Genomic DNA, 25,928 nt, shown 5'->3' on the forward strand with positions numbered 1-25,928 from the left:
GTCCATTAATATTTTTTGCATTTCATTTATGTAGTCTATCAAATTATATATCACTATGCCCCCTCCCTTGTCTAGTTTCATAACTCTAATGTTTTTATTCCTAGATAATTCTACCAGACACTGTCTCTCCTTCATATTTAAATTATCTTTATTCAAAGATTTTTTAGTTGATTTATTAAACCACTGAATATCAAAACAAACAAGTTCCTCAAAATTGGAGACTTTTTGTGGTTTCGGGGTATATAAGTCCTCATTTTCCTACATATATTCTTATTAGTACTAACTGTATTGATAGGTTTATCAGTCTTGTTGTTGAATGATAAAGCTATATTTAATATTCTACAATATAATTTAAATTCTGCAATAGTATCAACAACATCAAACTCTATAGTGGGTATATATTTCATACCCTTCATGAAAAGTGAACCATGTCCATCTCTGATACTACCATCAGTATAATTATAAATCTTTAAATCTTTAAATTGATGCACTATTTTTCCTATTTCATTTTCACATACTGTTCCATCATTAAATTCATTGTGTGTAGCAAATATGGATAATTCATCAGGAATATGACCATCATATTTTACACAAACATTATCTACCATCGAGTTCGTTGATTCCTCTGAAAATATTTCTGCTTATTGTGTGGTGTGTAAAACCGTCCCCCTTGAAAATTTATACCCCTTTCCTCATGTACCTCATCATTATCTACATTTTTCTTTAAGTTATCATATGTATTATATGCATATTTCCATATGTATTCCTTTTTCTCCTTATATTGTTCAGTGTCACGTAGTATCTTTTTATTTTTTCTCTCATATATTTTCCCCGCTTTACTATCTGCTAGTGTGAATTGTTTATTATACAAATCTCGCCATTGGGGAAAAAGTAAATCACCCATTATATCCTTATTCAATCTCTCCAACTCCATTACCATTTTACTCAATTTTTCAGCGTTTTTCTTAATTAATCTCATGTAATTAATACCACAAGTATTGAATAAGGTATTAAATTCAACTTTGGTGTCATTGTCCAAATTAACACCCATCGGTAACTTAAGAAAATCCTATAACTGGTGAAGGGGTTTCTATTTTAGCATCTACACAGTACCAGATACCTAATGGTCAGGGCGAAGTCCCAAAGAGTGGTACGTCGATTAAGGAACAGCCAGCACACCGGAACACTATGAATAATTTAAGTGCTACATCTGATAATGAGCTTACATTTGATTTTTCGTTGTTTAAAGTTGATGACAAGTTCGAACAAAATGGTGCTTGTCCTAAACGGCAGTTGCCAGTGAAAACTTATGCTGCAACGACCAAATCAAAGCCTTATGTTGATAAAGGTACTGTTTATAATTCATCAAGTCCAAAAGACAATTTAGTACCAGTTAATAGCAATGACAAGGAAGCTAACAAACTTGACAATTTTTTGTTATATGACTGAATTTTCTGCAAGTTGTGCCTATAGTAAAAGTGCTTCACAGGAAAGAAGAAAAAGTGCAAATTATGGAACATTGAAGGACAGGATTTTTCTTACGGGTAAACCGTTATTGAATGTCAAGAGCATAAAAATAGACAATGCATATTTAATGAAATGTATTTCCCTGGGTATTGTACCCATGGGGTTAAGATTTTTTAAGTTACCGATGGGTGTTAATTTGGACAATGACACCAAAGTTGAATTTAATACCTTATTCAACACTTGTGGTATTAATTACATGAGATTAATTAAGAAAAATGATGAAAAATTGAGTAAAATGATAATGGAGTGGAGAGGTTGAATAAGGATATAATGGGTGATTTACTTTTTCCCCAATGGGGAGATTTGTATAATAAACAATTCACACTAGCAGATAGTAAAGTGGGGAAAATATATGAGAGAAAAAATAAAAAGATACTACGTGACACTGGACAATATAAGGAGAAAAAGCATACATATGGAAATATGCATATAATACGTATGATAACTTAAAGAAAAATGTAGATAATGATGAGGTACATGAGGAAAGGGGTACAAATTTTCAAGGGGGACAGTTTTACATACCACACAAGAAGCAGAAATATGTTCAGAGGAACCAATGAACTCGATGGTAGATAATGTTTGTGTAAAATATGATGGTCATATTCCTGATGAATTATCCATACTTGCTACACACAATGAATTTAATGATAGAACAGTATGTGAAAATGAAATAGGAAAAATAGTGCATCAATTTAAAGATTTAAAGATTTATAATTACAGTAATGGTAGTATCAGAGATGGACATGGTTCACTTTTCATGAAGGGTATGAAATATAAACCCACTGTAGAGTTTGATGTTGTTGATACTATTGCAGAATTTAAATTATATTGTAGAAGATTAAATTTAGCTTTATCATTCAACAACAAGACTGATAAACCTATCAATACAGTTAGTACTAATAAGAATATATGTAGGAAAATGAGTACTTGTATACCCCCAAAACCACAAAAAAGTCTCCAATTTTGAAGAACTTGTTTGTTTTGATATTCAGTGGTTTAATAAATCAACTAAAAAATCTTTGAATAAAGATAATTTAAATATGAAGGAGAGACAGTGTCTGGTAGAATTATCTAGGAATAAAAACATTAGAGTTATGAAACCAGACAAGGGAGGGGGCATAGTGATATATAATTCGATAGACTACATAAATGAAATGCAAAAAATATTAATGGACTCAGGTAATTATGACATCACGTCCTTGAATGAGATTAACATAAGCTATAAGAAGATTGATTTAGCCTTAAATGAATATTTTATAGATCAAAGAATATCTGAAGATATATATAATTATATAAAAGTTGATTTTCCCACTTTGGCTACTATTGTAGGTATCCCCAAGGTACATAAGAATATAGTTAAGCCACCATTTAGACCCATCATATCAGGTAGTAGATCGAAAACATTTCACATTGGAGTGGTTACAGATAGATGGATCAAACCAATCTATAACAACATTCCGCATTTGGTAAAGGATTTGTGGATGTTTTTATCCCACCTAACACCACAAATCTGGGAAGAAAAACTAACCTATATTACTATTGATGTGGTGGATTTATTTTCAAGTATTCCTAGAGATCAAGGATTGGATGATTTTTGTTGTAGCCTCAGAAAATACTCTAATTTGAGTTGGGATCGTATTAATCTTATTACTGATATGATGGGTATTGTGTTAGATAATAATTTCATATATTTTGAAGGGGAATACTACAAACAGACTAGAGGTGTTGCAATGGGAGCCTCATGTGCCCCCATTTTTGCAAATTTGGTTATGTTGGAGTGGGAAAATAAATATCTATTTAAGAGTGAGTATTATAAATATATATCTTATTATAGTAGATTCCTGGACGATATGTTTATCTTATGGAATGGACCAGGAGAGGCTATAAAAGAGTTCATTGAATATATTAATCAGACAAGTGAGTTTTTGAAATTTACATATAATATTAGTATGGAAGGGATATCTTACTTGGATACATACATAAGACATACTAAGAATGAATTTCAATCTGAAATTTATCGTAAACATTCTCTAATGGATATTTAGAATATTCCAGCAACCATCCTAAGCATATATTGAAGAATATTTTTAAAGGGCAATGCATTAGGGCAGCACGAATGTCGTCAAATTTTGAGGTGATGGAAAAGGAGTTGGTATTCATCACCTCTATATTTGCCAACAGGGGTTATCCCAGATGGTTATTAGAAGATGTATCCAAGTATGTTCAGAATGAGTGGGGTAAAAAGCAACCCCCTATTTGGGTAGAGAAAATAGTAATATTAATTTGAATAAGGACAATATGGATACTAATTCATTTAATAGAGTATGTGTTTTGATGTATTCCCCATATATTAATGAAATTAAAAATATTATTATGAGACATTGGAATTCATTAATTGTTGATGACGAGGTAAAAAATATTGTGGGTTTGAGACCTGGCTTCATACATACGATGGGTAAGAATATTAATAAATACCTACAGCATGGGTCTGGTGACATATTGAATATTAATAAGAATGGACCAACTAGGAGATGTGGGTCTTGTAACCAGTGCTTTGTCATCAACCAAAGGGAAGGATGTAGGCTGGATGACATAAACAAGACATATATAAAATTTAAGAGGGGGAATTGCAACACGAGAAATATTACTTATTTGGCAAAATGTGAAATATGTCCTGCGTTTTATATAGGAAAAACGGAGAGACAGTTCCGTAAACATATATATGACCATTTATATAAAATAAGGACAGAAGACACTAAGAATGCACTTTATAGGCACATAAAAAACAAAATGAAGCACATAGTTTTAAATTTTCTATTATTGATCAGGTATATCCTAGTACCCGGGGAGGTAATTTTAAAGCATTATTAAGTAAAAGGGAGACAGTTTGGCAAATTCGTACTGATGCAACCAGGGAACCCGGGTTAAATGATTATATATCTATAAAACCATTTCTGGAGCTGAAATAATTATATACATACACCACAGTTTATGTAAATAGTTGTGGATAATATAGTACAAACTGCAATAGTATATGATTGTTAAAATTCATTTTTAATACATTTTTTATGTTTCATTAATTCTTATTTAGTATGTATTGATTATGGTAGCATGTTTAAGCAGTTTTTACTAATAGTTTTATTATATGCTTATTTATGAATTTAGATCATTTGGATGTATTATATTTATTATCAAACATTGTCAATTATTTATGTAAAGAAACATATTGAGCGAAGGCTATTAATTTTTTAAAAGGGTTTATATAAGAACAATGTAGGCACTTGCACTTTAAATAGAGAAGCGCATTTTTGGTGCCAAATAGTTTTTAAATGGAGTGTACTGATACACTGTAACTGTTCTGATGAAGTCTGCATTGTGGCAGATGAAAGCGCTTAACTCAGTTGTTCGTTTTTATTTAGATATGTTCATTACTATTAAAGTAATTTGAAGCGTTATTTTAGTCCGAGCCGTGCTTCTCTCACTAGCTTATATAAACATAGCTGACGGTAGTTGACCATTTGGTTATTGCTATTCTGGTGTTGTTTCTGTTGATTATTTTCAATGGTGATGGACAGATTGACAGATGAGATTAGACAGGAGTCCCCGTGGACTATGATGTTTGCAGATGACACTATGATCTGTAGTGAGAGTATGCAACAGGTGGAGGAGTCCCTGGAGAGGTGGAGATATGCTCTAGAGAGAAGAGGAATGAAGGTCAGCAGGACTAAGACAGAATATATGTGTGAGAATGAGAGGGAGGATAGAGGAATTGTGAGGATGTAGGGAGTAGAGGTGGCGAAGGTGGACGAGTTTAAATACTTGAGATCAACAGTTCAGAGTAATAGTGAGTGTGGAAGAGAGGTGACGAAGAGAGTACAGGCAGGATGAAGTGGGTGGAGAAGAGTGTCAGGCATGATTTGTGACAGACAAGTACTACAAGAGGGTTGTGAGACCAGCTATGTTATATGGGTTGGAGACAGTGGCATTGACAAAAAGGCAAGAGTTATAAGCTGGACATGGCAGACTTAAAGATGTTAAGATTTGCACTGGGTGTGACGAGGGTGGACAGAATTAGGAATAAGTATATTAGAGGGTCAGCCCAGGTTGGAAGGTTTGGAGACAAAGCCAGAGAGGCAAGATTATGTTAGTTTGGACATGTGCTGAAGAGGGATGCAGAGTATATTGGGAAAAAGATGCTAAGGATGAAGCTGCCAGGTAACAGGAAAAGAGGAAGGACTAAGATAAGGTTTATGGATGCGGTGAGAGAGGACATGCAGGTGGTTAGTGTGACAGAGCAAGATGCAGAGGACAAGAAGAAATGGAAACAGATGATCCGCTGTGGCGACTCCTAATGGGAGCATCCGAAACAAGAAAAAGAGTATATACCATGGATATTAGTTAAAAATTCTTAACACTGTTTGTGTGACAGACCCTGTTAATGTGGAACAGCAAGGAACATGGACTTTTTTAAGACACACAATAAGTCATATTCCTCATAATGAGATACACGAGAGATATCTTCACATGCCTCAGAAGATTCTATAAAGTAGCAGGATATCTAATGAGTTGCCTGGCCACAGATGTTGTGGGGGTGGGGATCCACGTGCTTGTAGGAATGAAACAGTGAACCCTACTCTTCATCAGGACTGTGTCTCTAGGTTGCAGTGTTGAGGATGTAGATCTGACTAGATACCTCACAGGAACTGTGAGCAGTCACATTTCTTAAAATTAAAAAAAAAAAAAAAAAAATTCACCCTTGAGGGGCAGTATCTTACCATGGTGGTCTTAACAAAAGACTAAGTAGATAGCCATTTGTGTTTTGGCATGAGTATTTCTTCCAGTCTATGGTTGGATAGTTAAAGTAGCCCAGGATCAGGGTACAGGGTTGAATCTTGATAGATTCGAAGAGGTCCAGATAGGTGGAATGGGCTAGCTATGATTTGAATAGGGGTATTGTCAATTGTTAACTGCACTTGCAGTATTTCCTGTGCATCAAAATGTTTGACCAGCCTAGAGGTGTGTATGTGTTTTACATACATTACAACTCCACTTCCTTTTGTTTTGCTGCCCACAGTTTGGGGTTTGAATGAATGACAGGATGAGTAAAGTACAGTTGTGTACACTTACCATAAATGTAGATGTCTGAGTGTATTCACTATTGCAGTCATTACATTTGGGTTATCTGCCTGCAGGTAGCCCTCAGCTGGCCTGAATATCAAAGTCTTGGATCCCTGCATCGGATGCTGTCTCTTCTTCCATGACGTCAGGTCGTCAGGGGTATAAAACATGCAGCCAACGCCATTACATCAGTTTTTCTTGCCCTAGATGTCAGGTGCCCCCATAATGGGAAGCAATTAAATGTTAGGTTACACCTCCAACAAAAAGCAAATACACCAGAAAGTATAAAAACACTGAACAAGAAGAAAAGTATAGCCAAGAGAAATCAGGGGGCTGGAGGGAGGGTAACCAGGACTGCAACAGTGAATACATTCGAACATCTACATTTATGGTAAGTGTACACAACTGTACTATGTTCTTCGTGTTTCACTGTTGTAGTCATTACATTTGGGTTGATTCCCAAAGCTAATGAAGGGAGGAGGAAGTTAGAGAGCATTAGGACCAGCTATTAAGCCCTGCAAGACTGCAGTGGCAAAACCAGCTCTGGATTTAGAAAAAATAGACGTGGTAATGCTTGGTGAAGGTATGTACAGAGCTCCAGGTAGCAGCTTCTAGGATGTCCCTGGTAGGGACACCTCTGAGAAAGGCTGTAGAGGTAGATGCAACCCTGGTGGAATGTGATCTTATCCCCTTGTGGGGTAGGTTTTCCATGGTGCTTATAGCAGAAATGAATGCAATGGGCTATCCACTTAGAAATGGTTTGCTTTGAAATGGCCTTCCCCTCTGCCCCTGCAGCAAAGCCAACTAGCAGCTGTTCAGATTTTCTGAGAGGTTTAGTCCTGTCCAAATAAAATCTAAGTTATCTGTGCACATCCAAAGAGTGCAGTATTTGTTCTCCTTTGTTCTGTGGATTAGGGAAAAAAGTAGGCAAATGAATGGACTGAATAAGGGCCACACTAGACACCACCTTGGGCATAAAAGAAGGATTGGTCCTAAGGGACACCCTGTCTGCATGGAAGATGATGAAGGGGCTCCACTGCCATGAGGGCCTGCAATTCAGACACTCTTCTTGCTGAAGTGATGGCTAGAAGGAAGGCTATTTTCCAAGAAAGGAATTTCAACTCTGCAGTTGCAGCTGGCACAAAAGGAGGTAGAGTGAGCTTTTCCAATACAAAGTTAAGGTCTCAGGCTGGAGTAGGGGCTCTCCTGGGTGTCTTAAATTTTTGGCCCCTCTGAGGAATTGCTTTAGCAGGGGGTGAGAGAAGAGTGGTGATTCAGTATTATAATGTGTTGAAATGGCAGAGGCATGGATTTTAATTGACGAGAAGGAAAGACCCTTGTGGAGCATCTCTGTTAAGTGCTGAAGAATATGCGGTAAGCTGAGCACTGTTGTGCCCATCCCCTGAGTCTGGTTCCAGGAACAGTATCTTTTCCACTTTTCAGCATAGTATTTTCTAGTTCTAGGCCTCCTTGCCTACAGAATGACATCTAGCACCTGTTTACTGAGGGATGCTATTGAAGAGCTCAAGGAATTAGCCAGGCTGCAAGGTTCAGGGTTTGGAGCTGAGGGTGCAGAATCTGGCCCTCCTGCTGGGACAGCAGGGAAGGCATCTGAGGCAGGTGTCATGGTTCCAGCAGTGACATACTGCACAAGAGGCGGATACCAGTGCTGGCATGGCCAGTCTGGTGCAATCAGTATTGTCCTTGGTTTGTCCTATTTGATCTTTAGCAGAACTTTCGAGAGGAGAGGCAGAGGGGGAAAGGCATAAACTGAGAGGCTTTCCCAGGTGAAGGACAGGGCATCCACTTTCCAAGCTTGACTGTGGGAAGTCCTTGTGCAGAATTTGCCCAATTGGTAGTTCTGAGGGGAGGCAAACAGGTCTATCTCTGGATTCCCCCATTTGTTTCTCAAAAGGTTGAATATCTTTGGTTCCAGTTTCCACTCGTGTGGGTCCATGAGATTTCTGCTTAGATCGTCTGCCAGTGAATTTAGCTTGCCTGGCAGGAACTGAGCTTGTAGGTGCACTTGGTAGCTCAAGGCTGTATTCCACAGAGCCATGGTTAGTCTGCAGAGAGGGTACGAGTGGGCTCCCCCCTGCTTGTTTATGTACCACATAACAGTGGTGTTGTCTGTCTTTACCAATAATTGTCCTGGAAGAATGTGGTCCTTGAAGGCTGTCAGGGAATTTTGTACAGCTAACATTTCTTTTTGACTGATATGCAGGTGCATCTGACTTGGGTTCCATTTGCCCTGAATGCACTGCCCTGCCAAGTGAGCCCCCCATGCATAGTCTGATGTGTCTGTTGTTGGGGTTTGGGCGGCAGGGGGTAGAGTGAATGGGAGCCCCTTGTTGTGGTAGCAGGCCTCTGCCCACCCAAAGGAACTCTATCTTTATACAAGGAATGATAAGAATCATTGATTCCAGGTCCTGAGAATGATGACACCATAGGCTTTTTAGATACCATTGTAGTTTCCTCATATGCAATCTTGCATATGGAATTAGTAGAATGTAAGAGGCCATGAACCCCAGGGCTTGCAGGAGTTTCCTTGGAGATAGCTGGGTTTTTGTGGTCAGTAGTTTGAAGTAGGCTGTCAAATAAACTTGTTTCTCTGGTGTGAGGTAAGCCATCTGGGAAGTTGTGTTCAAGCTTGCTCCCAGGAATACAATTTGTTGGCAGGGTACAAGATGAGATTTCTTTTCGTTTATGGTGTACCCCAGCGAGGTTAGAAGTGTCTTTACAAATGCCAGATGTTTTAGTAGCATGTCCTGGCTTTCTGCCTGAATTAGACAATCATCCAGGTATGGGTATATTTGAATATTTCTTTGCCTGCTAAATGCAATGACTGGAGCTAGGCACTTTGTGAATACCCTGGGTGCAGTAGATAAGCCAAAGGTAAGTGCAGAGAGCCTGCTCTGAAGCGTAGGTATTTCCTGAAAGATTCCCTTATTGGGATGTACAGGTAAGCTTCCTTTAAGTCTAAGATTGCCAACTAGGCATCTTTGCTTAGCATAGGAAGCAGCTGTTGAAGTGTTAGCATTTTGAATTTTGAGATTACCAAAAAGGTGTTTAGAATAGAGAGGTCCAGGATAGGACGCCAGGAGCGGTCTTTTCTGGGTACCAGGAAAAGTCTTGAGTAAAAACCTAGTCCCCTTTCTTCTGCTGAGACAGGTTGAACAGCCCTGATACTTAGAAGAGAGAGAACCTGCTGTTGAGCCTCTGCCCACTAATTTGGGGGTAGGTCTGGCCAACCGTTTGGGGCTCTTAAGGTGTGAAAGTGGAACATGTATCCTTGGCCAACTATATTTAAAACCCATTTGTCCTGGGTAATGAGTTGCCAGTTTTTTGCATGCAGGGCAATCTTTCCTCCTAAGGGAGCAAGCAATTGAGCAGGGCTTGGAAGGTTTAAGGTTAAGTTATTGTGACATTTTTCCATAGGGGGGTGTCTTACTACTCCCTGCTTTGGAAGTGGGAGCCCCCCACTGCTTAGGCCTCTGAGTACCTTGAGACTGCAGACTAGGTGGTCTACTGTTCCTGGATTTGGACAGAGAAGGCCTGGAAGAGACAGGAAAGGACCAATTCTTAGAAGGCCAATGCCTACTAAATCTGGGAGGCTGTACTTGTAGGAAATCATTAATAGTTTGCATAGATTTAGCTTTTTCCTCCATCTTTTTAAGGACTTCTTCGGCTTTGTTGCCAAACAGGCAGTCTTGGTTTAAGGGAGCATCCAGTAATTTAGTTTTAACATGATCGGGCAAATTTTGCTCCTTAAGCCAACATGCCTTCTAAGTACAGACCCAGTGACAGCAGCCCTGCAAGATGCTTCTAAAGAGTCAAAACCACATTGCAAAGTATGTTTATCAACTTGTTCAGCAGAATGCATTAAATCCTGTAATTCTTTATTTTCAGCACAGTCAGGAATCAACATCATTTTCTGTTTAAGTAGTCCCATAATATGCTGCTGATATGAAACTGGCAGTTTAAGGCCCTAATGGCCAAAGTAGCAGAAGTGTATACCTTCTTACCCCATCTGTCCAAGGCCCTGGAATCTCTATTAGAGGGGGTAGGGTGTTTGGCAGTAGTAGCCTTAATGCCTTTAGGTCCTTGGGAAATGGTCTCTGGGTCCGCAGTAGGATTCTTGAAAAGGAACTTGTGAGAGTCAGGTACTCTGTAATACCTGTCAGGTTTCCTGGGAGTTGGAGGTAAAGTGTCTGGGGCCAGGCTAGATTCCAAGAAGGCATCATCTACAATGTCAGGACAGGAGGGATAGCTAAGGGCCTGTGTTGAGGAAGGAGCAATAATTCCATAAGCCTCTTTTTGGAGTCAGAGTAATCCTGGCTTTCCCAGTGGAAATGCTCCCTAAGTGTGTGCAAGGTTTCACCAAAGGAAAAATCTTCTGGAGGGAAAGCAGAGGGAATGGAATCCTCTGCATCAGAATTCTCATAGGTAGACAAGGGCTAATCCTGGTAATCAGAAGAAACAGAAATTTCAGAATCCTGATCAGAAGAATCAGAAGGAAAATCAGTTCTAGTTCTCTTAGAGGGAGAAGGTTGGCTTCCCCTAATTAAAGTAATAAGGTCTTCAGCCATTCTTAGCATTTGTTTTTTAGGCATATGGGCCTGACCATGCGGTTTAAACTGAGTACCAAAATAATTTGCTGCAAAAATAAACAGACGACGAATAATTTGAGGGTTGAATAAGGCACAAAACCGACAGCGAGGTATGTCGTAGTCTGGGCCTATGCAAGGAATGCAGTACGAATGAAAATCTTTATGAGGTATTTGCTTTCCACAGGTAATACAATTGTTAACTTTTACTGACATCAGTTTAGAGCAAGAAAAAGGATCCCCAACGGAGTAACTTGACTTTTTTGAAGACTTCGGTTCTGAAACTCAAAAACAAAAATTTCAGGAGTTGGCCGACCAGCACTTACGAACTGCTTCTGCTTCGGGCACTGCGCAGCAAGAAAGACTGATGTAATGGCGTTGGCTGCATGTTTTATACCCCTGATGACCTTATGTCATGGAAGAAGTAGAGACAGCATCCGACGCAGGGATCCAAGACTTTGATATTCAGGCCGGCTGAGGGCTACAGGTAGGCAGACAACCCAAATGTAATGACTGCAACAGTGAAACAAGAAGAACATCCTGGTATGGCTGGGGTGCTCTCCGCAGCTTTGAACCAAGTTTCTGTGACTGCACAAATGTCAGCTTCTTCCAAGGTTAAGAGTGCTTGCAATGAGTGGAGTTTCATGCTTAAACTCCTAGCGTTTAGCAGCATGACCTTTAATTTATGTTTTGATGAAATTTTCACGTTGGTAGTTTTGACTTCATGGCATTGCCTAAAGAAGGTACTATGGGGGAGGCAAGAGCTTTTGCCAGGAGCCTGAAGCCCAAGGGAGACAGATGCAGGCCATCTCTGGCAAAGCATCGAGGCTTATCAATCATGTCATCTGAGGTTGTCAGGTACTGGATCCCCTTGTAATGACACCAGGAACTAAGCCAATTGTTTTAGATTCCCTCAAAAACTTGTCTTTAAATATACTACCGTAATCGACTCTGCACATTCACTAGTCACTAATGCAGGTGCTGCCACATATTTTGGTGACTTGGGTAGAATACTAGATAACTGCTTGGTCAGATTTAAAGGTACTTCTGACATCACTTTAAGCACAAAATCAATAGCTGGTCCTAGAAATCATCCTATCCTTACAGTAGGCTCACTACACACAAAGGCCTGTAGCTCTACAATTCTACTTGCCACGGTAATTGCCACCAAGAATATGGTATTCCAAGTTAAGTATTAAGTGGTGATATTACAGCAGTCATACTCCAAAGAGGAAGACTGGAGTCTTTGGAGGTGGGTCTCAAATGAAGCACCCTACCTTCAAAAATGCTTGAACATAGTAGTTGAGGTTAACAAATGATTCTTAATAGGGCAAACTGCAGTAACTTAAAGGAAATATAACACACATTTCTCAAAGAGGCCTATTAAAGAACTTAAGATCTACGAGCAAGAAGATGCCATTGGCTCTATGCCATACACAGAATTTATTCCATTTAGCCAGGTAAAGCACCCTGGTGGGCGGCTTCCTGACTTCTTGAAGGCTTCTAATACCATGGTTAGAAAACAGTGCCACAGTGAGATCACACATCTATCCTTTACATAGATAATCTGGTGCACTTTAAGTCTGGATATACTAGTGTTCACTTTTGATGAGTTAACAATGTGAAGAAAACTGGGGGGATTGTGAGACCCACCTTGCATAACTGTATTAGCCAGGCCTAGTTCTGCTGGTGTACACAGACAAAGTGCTGACTATAGCCCAAACAGCTCAACTTCAGTTAGTAGCCTGGGAGCTGAAGGAGCTGGTATGGGAAGGTGGGGGGGAGGACACAGAGAGAGAGAGAGAAATATTGAGGCTACAGCTTGCTTACCTCTCTCAGGTAGGAGGATGTGGTACCCATGTACGAGATCCAATTCCATGATAGAATCTCCAGTGGAGACTGGACACCTCATGGCAGCACTGCTTTAAGGGGGAGGGCAGGGTCATCTGAGGAATTATGTCACATGCAGAAGCAATAAAAATGGCTTTGCTAAAAGTTCATTGCATGCTGAACCCTTTAGCATATTACTGGGTATTCACAGAGGGGTTGGGGTTTAAGCATAAAAACTGGGCATTCACAGAGGGCCGTGACTCAAGTATCAAAACTTTGTTCATTAGAGATGACACCACCATCTCCCCTGCATCTCCATGACTCTTGGAGTAAAAATATGTCATAGCATGTTTACTGTATGTGAATAAAAAGGTGATTTAGGTTGGTGGAGGAAGAAACATCGATGTTCACTAGGGACAGGAGCAAAAATAGCAGCAAAATATAAATAACCAAATACATCATTTGGGAAACCTAAGGATGCTTTGGCCAGAAGGGAGCTATCAGAATGATAATGCATTAAGAAATTGTGATTTATTATCTTGTAAAGGCTGCATTCTAAGCTATGCATGCCTTCAAGTGGCTTGCTTCGACCTGATGCCTTGGGACAGGTATATACTGTACCACATTAGCATTTTATTGTATGTTTCCTAACATTGGGACAGTTTGTGCAATTGTTTAAAGGTCTTATTATGCACTTCTGTCATCATGTGCCTCCATCTGCCTGATATCAGAACACAAGGGGAATGACAGTTAACTATCCTAACACTCAAAGTGGAGATCTTGCACACTTTTTCACAAAAGGCTCCAGGAGAAGAATACTGGTTGATGGAAAGTGCATCACTGGCTGGATCCAGCTTGCAATATCTAGAAGCATCCTGTCAAATCACTGCAGGTTGTGCTACTAGTTTTTGCTCCCCAGAGATAGAATTTTTTTTTGGACCTATAAAATCTATCAGAAGCTAAGATCATAGAACACAGGAAAATAACTCCTCCTCTCTGAAGTTTGAGTAAGACAACCAACCCGGCAAGAGCTCTCACTTCCTCCAAGCTGGCAGTGCCATGTCTAAGGTGAAAAGTTTCCCAGAAGAGAATGCCATAGCATGCATCCCCTGTTCTGTGGTGACATACCCTTCAGCAATCCACCTGTAATCAAAGACAGCTGTGGTGACCACTGGAGCGGCAGACATCACTGATGTTGCATTTACTACACTGTCAGATGATGTCTGCAGTTTATACAACAAATCAGGGTTTGTTTTTATGAACTGTCAGGCTCCTGAATAAAAACTCAAAGTTGAAGGAGGAGGTTGTTCATTACCACCATTAACTGCCTTAAGTTTACCTTTGCAGAAGACGAAGAACTGGATTCTGACTGTCATGCAGCAAAGCATGCTAGTAAGTCCCAGTCTGGGTGTGAGACTGGTACTCATGGTCAGTCTCTGCAGGTGTAATGTCAGGAGGGGAAGTGGAAGAAACATGTCACAGCAGACAAGACTACAAATCAGTGCTGGGGTCCTTAGGCTCTGATGAGACTGATGTGGCAACCAAAAACCTTTCACTCTTTCCATGTACAATAGTTAGTTACTAGATTCACATGCTTAATCATTCTCCTGCAATACTTCATTTTGAGCACATTACCTGCATCACTGGAAAAAGGCTTTAGGAGCACAATGTTAGCAAGATGAAACCTGGTGGCTCTCCCTTAAACAAAATAAATAGTGAAACAGAAGGGAATCCATCTCCCACAAACATTTCTTCATCTTTTCTAGGGACATCAAAAGGCCAAGAAAGCTCCAAAAAAAGGTTACAGCTATGTACAATGAGAACAAAACACTAAAAGATCTAGCAAACAGAACAATAAATATTAAACTGCATACTCACTGCAATGCTCTTAAAGGTGCCTAAATTAAGCAACAGGCTATGATCACTGTGCATTACAAAATGTAAAAATGCTCTCCCTTTTCTAGAGAGCACACTGCTGCTGCTGCTATTTGGGGGTGGGGACAGAGGAAGCGCACTCCACTCAGAGCTTCCAAAGCTCTGGAAGCCAAGCTAAATTAACAGATGATCACCTGTAGCTACTTCCTAAGCATACTTAATCACATTGCAGCACTGATCGTTACGGTGAACATATCAAGCTTTTTTTAACTGTACACATTAAGCATGAATTTGTCTTGGAGACTGCAGTTCTTTCTGATATGTAAATGCTTTGCAGGAGTGCTGTAATACTACACTGGTGCCCATAAAAAAAAAAAAAAAATAGAATGCCCCTGAATAATACCACGTAAATCACTCAAGCAACAGTTGGTACAGATGGTTAAGGGTGTCAGCTGTAGTTCCTGTGGTACAGAGTTTGATTCACTCAGTCCTCATTTGCATAGTGTGCGACTTTCAGCAAATTACTTAACCAGACAGTGCTTGTGGCAACTGTAATTTGAACTTGACTCCTCAATAATTCCTGCACTGTAAGCTTAGTAACTACCTATGAAAAACAGCAGACAATGTCTTTCATAGGTTCATGTGTATGTACTAGGCTAATGGCCCTGCGGCCTTTACAAGCCTAGCCCATAGAAGTGCCCTGGCATTGTGCCGCCTGATGTTAGCCCCCAGTGCCTCTATCAAGTAGAGCCACTGGAATGATCCCCGGGGTGAACTTTCTATTTCCCATCCACTCATCAAGATTTCTCTTGAAGGGGGCTAGTGAGGTGCTTTGCTTCACATGTATGGGAAGTCTATTCCAGAGTATGGGGAGTCTCTGGGTTATGAACTTGTCCCTCCAGTATGTTCTGTTGATTGTGGTAATGAGACTGAGGTCTCTGGAGTATGTGGAGTGGAGGGATTGGGATTTCTTTAGAAGTAGCATTTCCAACAGAGCTGGGTCAGACATGGCTTTGTAAGTCAAGCAGAGATCGCCTCTTAGTAGATGATATGAGACAGAGAATAGCTGGAGTTTTTTTTTGAGTCTGTCCATGTAGGACACGTGTTTAAGGCCTAGGATCCTCTTCATGAGGTACTTTTGTGGCCTCTCCAGCTGTTGCAGGTGTCTAGTGAGGTACATGCCAAATGGGGCATTATACTCAGATTGGCCTAATGAAGGAAAAGTAGAGAGAAATGATGACCTCTTTCTTCTTGGATGCAAAACCCTTGGTAATGAGATGTGCCACATAGAAAGACTTTCTGACCACAGTGGCAATGTCATGGTCGAAGGAGAGGTTTCTGTCAACCTGTGTCTCCAGATCTCTTATAACACCTTCAGTGTTCAGTGGGCTCCCATCGATGTGGTAATTAGTGGGAACTGAGTTTTTCCCAAAGGAAATGATAAGGCGTTTTTTTGGCATTAAGCTTAAGGCCATGGTTTCAACACCAGTCATTGGTCTCAGTGTGCCTTTCTGCAACATGTCTGCATCACTTGGGGAGTTAATAATGGCTCCCAGCTTGCAGTTGTCTGCGAATTTGGTCAGCCAGAGTCCCTCCATGTTGGCTTGGACTTCTGAAAAGTAGATGCCAAACAGCACAGGACCCAGGACCGATCCCTGTGGGACTCCACCAGTGACTGGTCGATAGTCTGACTTGGAGTCCACTACTTTCACACTATGGGTTTTATCTGTCAGCCAGTTTCCAACCAACATAACGAAATAGCGGTTGATGCCTAGTTTGCTGAGTTTATCAATAATTCCTGAGTGAGGAATGGTATCAAAGGCCTTGGCCAGATCAAGGTAGGCTGTAAGAACTGCCTTACCTTCATCAGAGCTCTGGTGACTGACTCAAAGAAGTCAACCAGGCTGAGCAGGCATGATCTACCTTTCACAAAACCAAATTGCGTGGGATATAGAGTTTGGAGATTTCCTATATCCTTGTTAATTAGGTCCATGATGATGCACTCCATAGCCTTAAATATCAGACTCGTCAGGCTAATGGGGTGATAATTTCCAGGATCTGTAGTTGCTCCTCCTTTATGGAGAGAGATGACTGTAGCAGTGTGCCACTCAGTAGGGACAAAGCCTGAGGTGAGGCTGTAAGTGAACAGAGCACACAGATGTGGTGCCAGTTCACTTTGTACTTCATACAGAACACACCCAGGGATTTTTGTTGCTATTAAAGCTGAAATTTGATCAGCTGAACAAGCACCCATCTGTTGTACTGATTATGTCATGGCAGCTCTGCAAGAAAAAGTGTAGAGCATATTTGTACCTCTTAAAAGGATCTGCAAATATTAGTACAAGTAATTTATTACATCAGCAAGATAAGGTTGCTTTCAATAAGGGTACTTGAGAATACTACAATTAACATTAACTTGCACTCCCACAGGTGGGTGAAAAGGACCTCACAGGCTCACTCACAAGGTTTTGTCATTGCACCAGCTTTAGAAGAATAGCTGTTTAACAAGAATGTAGCCTGCATTATCCTTTATATTATCAGGACAAGACACGTAAAAAAAAAGTACTGAAGTTAAGATATCGGGTGCCTCACAGCCTGGTGATTGATGATCATCTCTCCATAATCTATTGGTCCATTTGTTCTGCAAGAAAGGACAGCTGCTTAAAGCCCATTTGGTCCTGGTGAAACAAGACCACGGAACCATCATCCCTGTTGCCATAAGAGGATTTTTATTTATACTGCCATATCCCATCCCACCTGGTAGTGACATGGCAGAAGGACTGCCTATGCCCCTGATACAGGAGTCTGTCTACTCTTTGACACACCTTCTCAACGGCCTCTGCACTGACATGGGCAGACCCAACTCACATCCTAACATCACTGGGGCCTGCTCTTGGGGGAGTGGCCTAGGTCACTACTCTGGAGCACCAGGTCTCTGCAGAAAGAGAGGCCACCACAATCCACCTTCCCCAAGCAAGTGCGTCACTGCAAATTGTGGGAACTTGCTATCACTTCTGGAAAAGAATTTGCTAGACTTGAAGCAATATTCTGAACAGCAGTTTATCTCCTTTACTATGGCAGACAAAGCCCAGCTTGTCTTTCCATTATCTGCTCCATAAGCTGAAAGTATATGTTTACTACACACAGCTCACTCCCCCTCCCAAAAGTCCTCATAAGGATAGCTTTTTGTCTCTTGAATGCAATCATAAATTCACTCTCTGCTTTAAAAATCTATTCAATCATCTTACTTTTTTCATAAAGTATTTACTCATATCTCATCTGAACCACCTCAAATTGTAGCATCTTTTTGATATATGGTACTGGACTTCGAATAACTGAGGTACACCCCTTCTGCAACCACAAGGATTTCCCCACAAGTAACAGTAGGCAACTGATGCTCAAGTTCTACAGTAGTGGGGGAGGCTCTGCTCTGTTCAGTCTTAAGAATGTTGTTAGAGAGCACCACACTGGGTAGTAAGAGAGCAGAGGCTCCAGATGGTGTTACACATTCTTTATGGTATCCAGCCCGGTATTCATGTACACAAGTGTCTGCCAAATCATTCTGTTACTTGAGATTCATCATTACCCCCAAATGGGGGTGGGGTGGGGTGGACTTTATATCTTCACAAGTTATGTGACTGTAGACTACAGGCCCTGAAACAAGACATGTAAAAGCCTGGCACAAGTGCAAGGTTTTCACTGAAAGAAATTTATGCAACCTTAACAAGAAGAACAATGGTGAAAGAGCTGTGCAAAATCTTTTCATATACTAGAAACTATTCCTGAATTCTCAGGCTTGTTTGTCAGGAGCTGCGGATATGAGGCAGAAGGAATAAAGTACAGTTGTGTACACTTACCATAAATGTAGATGTTCGAGTGTATTCACTGTTACAGTCATTACATTTGGGTAATCTGCTGGCAGGTTGCCCTCAGTCGGCCTGAATAACAAAGTCTTGGGTCCTGCGTCAGTTGCTGTCTCCTCTTCCATGACGTCAGGGGTATAAAACATGCAGCCAATGCCATTTTATTCAGTTTTTCTTGGCCCAGATGTCAGGTGCCCCCCAAATGGGGAGTAAAAAAAAAAAAAAAAAAATATATATATATATATATATATATATATATATATATATATATATATATATAAACAGAAATATATGTAAATGCACTTTTAGCAACATAAACTTTACCTTCATCTAACAGCACATACACCACAAAGGCTTTAGTATATAGTGAAGGAAAGAAAAGGTATGGAAAAAGTGGGATGGCGGGTGTGTAACCCGGACTGCAACAGTGAATACACTAGAACATCTACATTTATGGTAAGTGTACACAACTGTACTATGTCCTATGTGTTTCACTGTTGCAGTCATTACATTTGGGTAGAATCCCAAAGTTATGGATGGGAGGATGGAGCTAAACAGCATTAGGAGTGGCTATAAGGCCCTGCAGAACTGCAGTGGCAAATCCTGCCCTGGATTTGGAGAAGAGAAGCAAATGATAATGCTTTGTGAAGGTATGAACAGAGCTCCAAGTAGCAGCCTCTAGAATGTCTTTGGTTGGAATCCCTCTGAGAAAAGCTGCTGAGGTAAAGGCAGCCCTGGTGGAATGAGATCTAATCCCATTGGGCACTGGTTTACCATGGTGCAGGTAGCAGAAACGAATGCAGTGGCTTATCCACTTAGAAATAGTCTGCTTTGATATAGCCTTCCCCTCTGACACTGCAGCAAATGCTACCAGTAGTTGCTCAGACTTTCTTAGAGATTTGGTCCTGTTCAAGTAGAATCTTAGTTGTCTGTGTACGCGTCCAATGAATGCAGAATCCGCTCCTCCTTGTTCTGCGGATTTGGGTAAAAAGTTGGCAGGTGGACTGTCTGGTTAAGAGCCATACTGGATACTTGGGCATAAAAGAAGGATTGGTCCTGAGGGACACCCTGTCCAGGTAAAATGTAATAAAAGGCTCCACAGCCATGAGAGCCTGTATTTCTGAAACCCTTCTTGCTGAAGTGACTGTCAAGAGAAAAGCTGTTTTCCAAGATAGAAATTTTATATCCGCAGTAGCTGCTGGTTCAAAAGGAGGTAGGGTGAGATTTTCCAGCACAAAATTGAGGTCCCATGCAGGAGTTGGTGATCTTCTGGGAGGCCTTACATTTTTGGCCCCTCTAAGATACTGTTTAAGCAGAGGATGAGAAAAGAGGGAAGGCTCTGTGTTGTAATGAGCCAAGATGGCAGTGGCATGGATTTTTATTGAAGAAAAAGATAGGCCCTTGTCAAGCATCTCAGTCAAATATTGTAAAATCTGAAGAACATTGGACTTTGCTGCATCTGTTCCTTGTGTTTGGTTCCAAGCACAGAATCTCTTCCATTTATCAGCATAAGATTTTCTGGTACTAGGCCTTCTGGCTTCCAAAATGACATCCATTACAGATTTAATGAGAGGTGGTGTTTGAATAATTAAATGATCAGCCATGCTGCAAGGTTCAGAGTTTGGAGCTGAGTGTGCTCAGCTGTTTTGCTGAGACACTAGATGAGGTATTTGAGGCAAGTACCAAGGGGGAAGTTGAGACATATTCCTTAGAAGTGGGTACCAGTGTTTTCGAGGCCAGTCTGGAGCAACTAGGATCATTTTTGTTTTTTCCTGTCTGACTTTTAGTAAGACCTTGGACAGAAGAGGCAGAGGGGGAAAGGCATAGACTAATAGGTTTTTCTAACTGAAGGATAGGGCATCCACTTTCCATGCTTTTTTGTGATGAATTCTTGTGCAGAATTTGTCCAGCTGATAATTTTGTGGAGAGGCAAATAGATCTATGTCTGGATCCCTGATTTCCGTGTTAACATGCCAAAGATTTGTGGATCCAGTTTCCATTCGTGTAGGTCCATAAGATTTCTGCTTAGGTTGTCTGCCAGAGTATTTTGCTTTCCTGGCAGGAATTGAGCTTGAAGATGTATTTGGTAAGTCAAAGCTGTGTTCCACAATCAAACTGCTGAAGGTAAAAACAACGAACTGGTGAAGGAGGCTATGAGAGTAGTAAGCAAACCAATGGTGTTTAATCCAGAAGCAAACTCTCACAAGGTACTGAAAAGTACACACAAACTGCAAGCCAACAATAAACATAAAGAGCTTTTCGTCCTGCTCACTAGCAGGACTTCTTCAGATAAAAAATGTCATAAAAACTTCATCATTAAATACTAAATAAAAAAGTGGGCGTTGTAAGCCACACAAGCTACATTCAATTAACTTAAAGAGACGTTGCTCACTGTGGTAAAGAAGTTGTGATTCAAAATACATGTTACATATATTTGCAACAAATTTCTACCTCTTCTAAGTAATCAATAATTAAAGAAATAAAAGGCTTCGTTGTTAACAACAGTGCTAACAAAACTAAAGTTAAAGTCTGAAAGAAACACTGAAGTTTGTTGAAGTCTGAAACAAACAGCTGCCACATTACTATTACATCAACTAAATGCCTAAATGCTAACAAGTAGACATGTCAAGGGTCTAACAAAAGAAATGGTGCAAAGACAAAGTGAAAAAAACTAAGAAAAAACAATAAAATAATAAATAATACTATTGCAGTCCTGATAACATAGGTTTAAATGTTACACTTTCTTTTCTCTAAAAGGTAACAAGGGTGTCATGTATAAACATTTATGGTGTGCTAGCGTCTCAAATTCCTAAGTTTAAGTATACATGCCAAAGATACTACTTCATTCAAACCTGGATTAAAACAAGATCCAGTACGAAGTTGCCACCCCGGGGATCATGTCATTCGCCCTGCTAGACAGGGGCCCAGAGAAGTAAATTTTGTGGGAAAAATTTTCCAGGGAATTGTTATGGCTAGGCTTGCATAGGCCTTAGGACCGATAGCCTAGTACCAACCTATGAACCAACACAATTCAAATTGTTCCAATAATAAAGATGCAGGTCCACCTCTATTGTCATCAACCACTGAGTCAATGGCTCTAAATAAGAAAGAATGGTGTGGATATGATGCTATGTGTCTTGCCAGAGCATTATCTAAGCTTTGATTTCTGATTTTATACAAGTGCTCATAAACACGTTCTTTCAACTTACAGTCGGTTTTACCGATACAGAAAGCGGTACAACCTGAGCATTGGGCCACAAAGACCACAGATTTAGACTGGCAAGTAAACCTAGAGTGGATCTTGTAAGTAGTGTTTCTAATAATTCCCTCCTGGCCTGTACTCATGTGCTTGCAGTAATTGCACATTTGGCATTTGTACATACCACATTTCTAATTAAAAGCTGGTTTGTTGACCTCTAATAAACTTTTCAAGTTGGTACCACGCTTGTATGTAATTCAAGGGCTGTTTTCAAACCTGTCAGCAATATGGGCATCTCTTCTAGTTATTTCCCAATTTTTGTATACTTTATCTCCTTAGCATCACTACTAAAAGGGGTAATCAGACTAACTGTGTATTCATATTTGTCAGGACGACTAGAATCAATTGTTCCAGTATTATTGAGACTCAAACTAAGAATTGGCCTGTACAGGCCTTGTTCTCTCTTAGTGGTGACTTCATCACAGATCGTGTCTATCAGGTCCTCAGGGTAACCCCTTTTGAGGAACATGTCCTCTTTCGTATAAAAAGTCTGACTCAAGTGTGACCATACGAGCAGCTCTCGCAAGTTGTCCCTTGACAATAGATTTTTTCTGGTGCCAAGGGTGACAGCTGCTGTAATGGAGGAAAGAATTGGAATATGTGTGTTTTCTATAGATTTTAGAAACATATGAATGTTTTGTTTCGTCTTTGCTCAAATCAACATCAAGGTAAGAAATCTGGTCTGTGACAAAGACAAATGTAAAAGAAAGGAAGCTAGTTGTACTTTTAAAATAATCTACCAATGTTATTGCATCATCCCTGTCACCATATCAGGTTTATTAAAGATAAACTCATGCTCCCATGATGCCATAACCAAATTTGCATAGCTAGCACCACATGGGGACCCCATTGCCACTCCTGTTTTTTGGACAAAGTATTTGTTGTTAAGTGTAATGTAATTGTTGTTCAAAATGATGTCTAACATTTCCTCTAATAGGTTTACTTCTTCTGATGGTGCTCCCTTGTCCCTCAGTAGCCTACTGGTCCGTTCAATCCCTTCATCATGTGGGATTGAAGAGTAAAGGTCCTGGACATCAATGGTTAAGAAATTCAAAGAATGACTATAGTCCAAGTTGTTAATTTGGGCTAAAAATGACTAAGAGTCTTTACAGATTTGTTGTTCGTAGGTCACATATTTTTTATGGGTATCATCTACCCATTTCGCCCAAGGGTACGTTAGACTAGACCTTGCATCTACTAATGGTCTCATTGGTGGATTACCAATGTTTTTGTGTAATTTGGGAACACCAAAAAGAATCTAGCACAAAACCGACAGCAAGGCACGTTATGATCTGGGCCTAGGCAAGGAATACAGTATAAATGAAAATCCTTATGAGGTATTTGCTTCCCACAAGTAATGCACTTATTAACTTTTACTGACATCGGTAAGGAGCAAGAAAAAGTTTTCCCAATGGGGTACTTAGCTTTAGATTGAAGACTTCGGTTCTGAAACTCGTATGCGAACATTTCAGGAGTCGGCCGACTGGCACTTGCGCACTACTTCTGCTTCGGGCACCGCGCGGCAAGAAAGACTGAATAAAATAGCGTCGGCTGCATGTTTTATAACCCTGACGACCTGACGTCATAGAAGAGGAGACAGCAACCAACGCAGGACCCAAGACTTTGTTATTCAGGCCGACTGAGGGCAACCTGCCAGCAGATTACCCAAATGTAATGACTGCAACAGTGAAACACGAAGAACATCTGTATTCCAATGGAGACAATGCTGCTCTAACTTGCTAGCAAAGGAGCAGTTGGATTACAAGCACCCTTTGATCTACTAAGTAATTTCATAACCCAACAACATTTAAATGTGTATTCAGTACAGTTAGAAATAATGACATACAACTATATAGCAGGCAGTTAACAGATCCATGCAAGTCATAAATAAGGAAAGCCGAACTAACTTACCTGTGTCGGTTGATTCTGTAAGGCTCAAGCTGACAGAATGAGCAAGCGTAAGGCCAAGTGTCCGATGAGGAGAAGATATGGCTGAAGTAGTAATACCCTGTGACAATGTCTGAATGGATCCTGGTCCTGATCCTGGATGAACCTTTAACCGGTCATTCTCTGCCTTCAGAACATCCACTTCCATCTGTGAAGGACATTCTACACATCAACTAATGCCTCACTGATGGAATACATTCCTACCTAAAGAAATCAGTACTGTACATACATGTGCACTTAGTTTACATCATTTGTGCAGACAGCATATAACCTATACAATGCAGAAATTAGGCAGTTAAAAGCAGTGTAAAACTTCATTAACAGCTCAGGCAGCAGCTCAAACCTATTCAGCAGAACACTCTTATCACACAAATAAGTCTGTATGAGAGGTACTGCTACTCTTATAAATGGCAACTTACCACAAGTTGCCATCATGCATGCAGAGCAATTTGAGGACAAATGACAGAATCAGCTCTGTCATTGGCATCATGTGTTCAAAGCAATGTGACAGAAGTGGATACCATCCAAGTTCCTTTCTGACACTGATAACACATCACATCCAGTTGTACTAAGAACATGAACCATAAGGTAACACTTTTTCCTCAGACCACATGATAAGCTCCAATAACTATGGCAAATGTGTAACTTTCCTACTTTCCAGATGTGCTGTAATGTAGTCCAGACAACATACTATGATTGACAAAACTTGCTACTACGTTACTTGCTGGGAAATCCTCAGAAATTTTGGACTCTGCATAAGGAACCTGGAGTTCTGCTGGTTTGTGCTTAAGGTTTCCACAGATTCTGTGTGAATTCCCTAAGAACAGACCTCTCTGGCTTCCCACAAATGGCATAGCTAAGCAGATGGCAGACTGCAAATGGAGCTTTGTTCTGGTAAAGCTGCTTGCTATGGCCCAGAAATAACAGAGCTATTCTTAGCCTATCAGTTGGGGCCATCTTTGGTGGGTCTGCAACTAAGTTCACTTTCTCTTTTATTCCACTTCAGCATTTTTTTCTTATATGTTCCCACACCATAAATACATGCTGTGATATCTTCCACCACACTAAAAACACATGCTAAAGCCCTGAGCCAACTAGTCTGAACTGTTGAACAAATCATATTTCCAACAATTACAGAGAAAAGCATCTAAACTGTTTACAAGTAATACACAAAGATAAACTGGGTTTAAAGGGAACACGAACTCCTGAGGCTGTATAGAGGGGCAAATCTAAGCAAAGTGAAGACAGAAAAAGATATCTGGGACTTATGAAAGAGCCTCTTGCCCTTAGCAGATCAACTGGTGAGTAAATAGCATAACTTAATACCACATAAGTTATACCTAACATAGAAGATAAGTTAATAACATATGAGTAATAGGCAACACTGCGGATAAGTTAATAACAAGTACGTTAAACCCAACACTGAGGGTAAATGAATAACCTTTGGGTTATACTCAACACTGAGGACAAGCTAATAACCTATGGGTTCTACCCAAGAATGAGGAGAGGTTAATAGCATGCGAGTTGTACCCAACACTGAGGACCTTTCCTTGGTGAGTCCGTGACTGGAATTAATTTCAAGCAGTAAATTCACTACAGTGGAAGAAGCTGAAGGCCATCAGAATCAGAAGGCAGAGTCCTGAAATGCAGATGCTCGTGAGGAAGACTCCTACACTTGTGGTTGAGGTGATAGTGCTTCAGGAAGGTCTAACCTGAGAATTATTTTCCTACAGTGCATACATTACTGAAGCAGCACTAGAAGTTACACCTGCACTGCACTGGTATTTGATGACAGTATTTTACACTAGACTACAAGGTAACTAATAGCAAAAGATAAAGCAGCTGGGAACCCACCAGGAAAGGTTTAATAGCCAGCGGTCAGCTCTTCCCTTCCCACACTAT

General features: G+C 40.3%; 1 protein-coding gene across 3 annotated transcripts in view; it reads right to left on the reverse strand.

Moving 5' to 3' along the window:
* NAV1 (neuron navigator 1) overlaps window positions 1-25,928 on the reverse strand; it is a 2,383,470-nt gene that overhangs the window by 347,461 nt on the left and 2,010,081 nt on the right. For all 3 annotated transcript variants that reach the window (XM_044076515.1, XM_044076516.1, XM_044076517.1), the window contains one exon: window positions 23,991-24,174. In XM_044076515.1, the coding sequence (XP_043932450.1) occupies window positions 23,991-24,174 (184 nt within the window). The remainder of the gene's footprint in view (window positions 1-23,990; window positions 24,175-25,928) is intronic.

Source organism: Protopterus annectens, chromosome 7.part0 (assembly GCF_019279795.1).
Source record: "Protopterus annectens isolate FY-2018-M chromosome 7.part0, PAN1.0, whole genome shotgun sequence".
Taxonomy (NCBI): Eukaryota; Metazoa; Chordata; order Ceratodontiformes; family Protopteridae; genus Protopterus; species Protopterus annectens.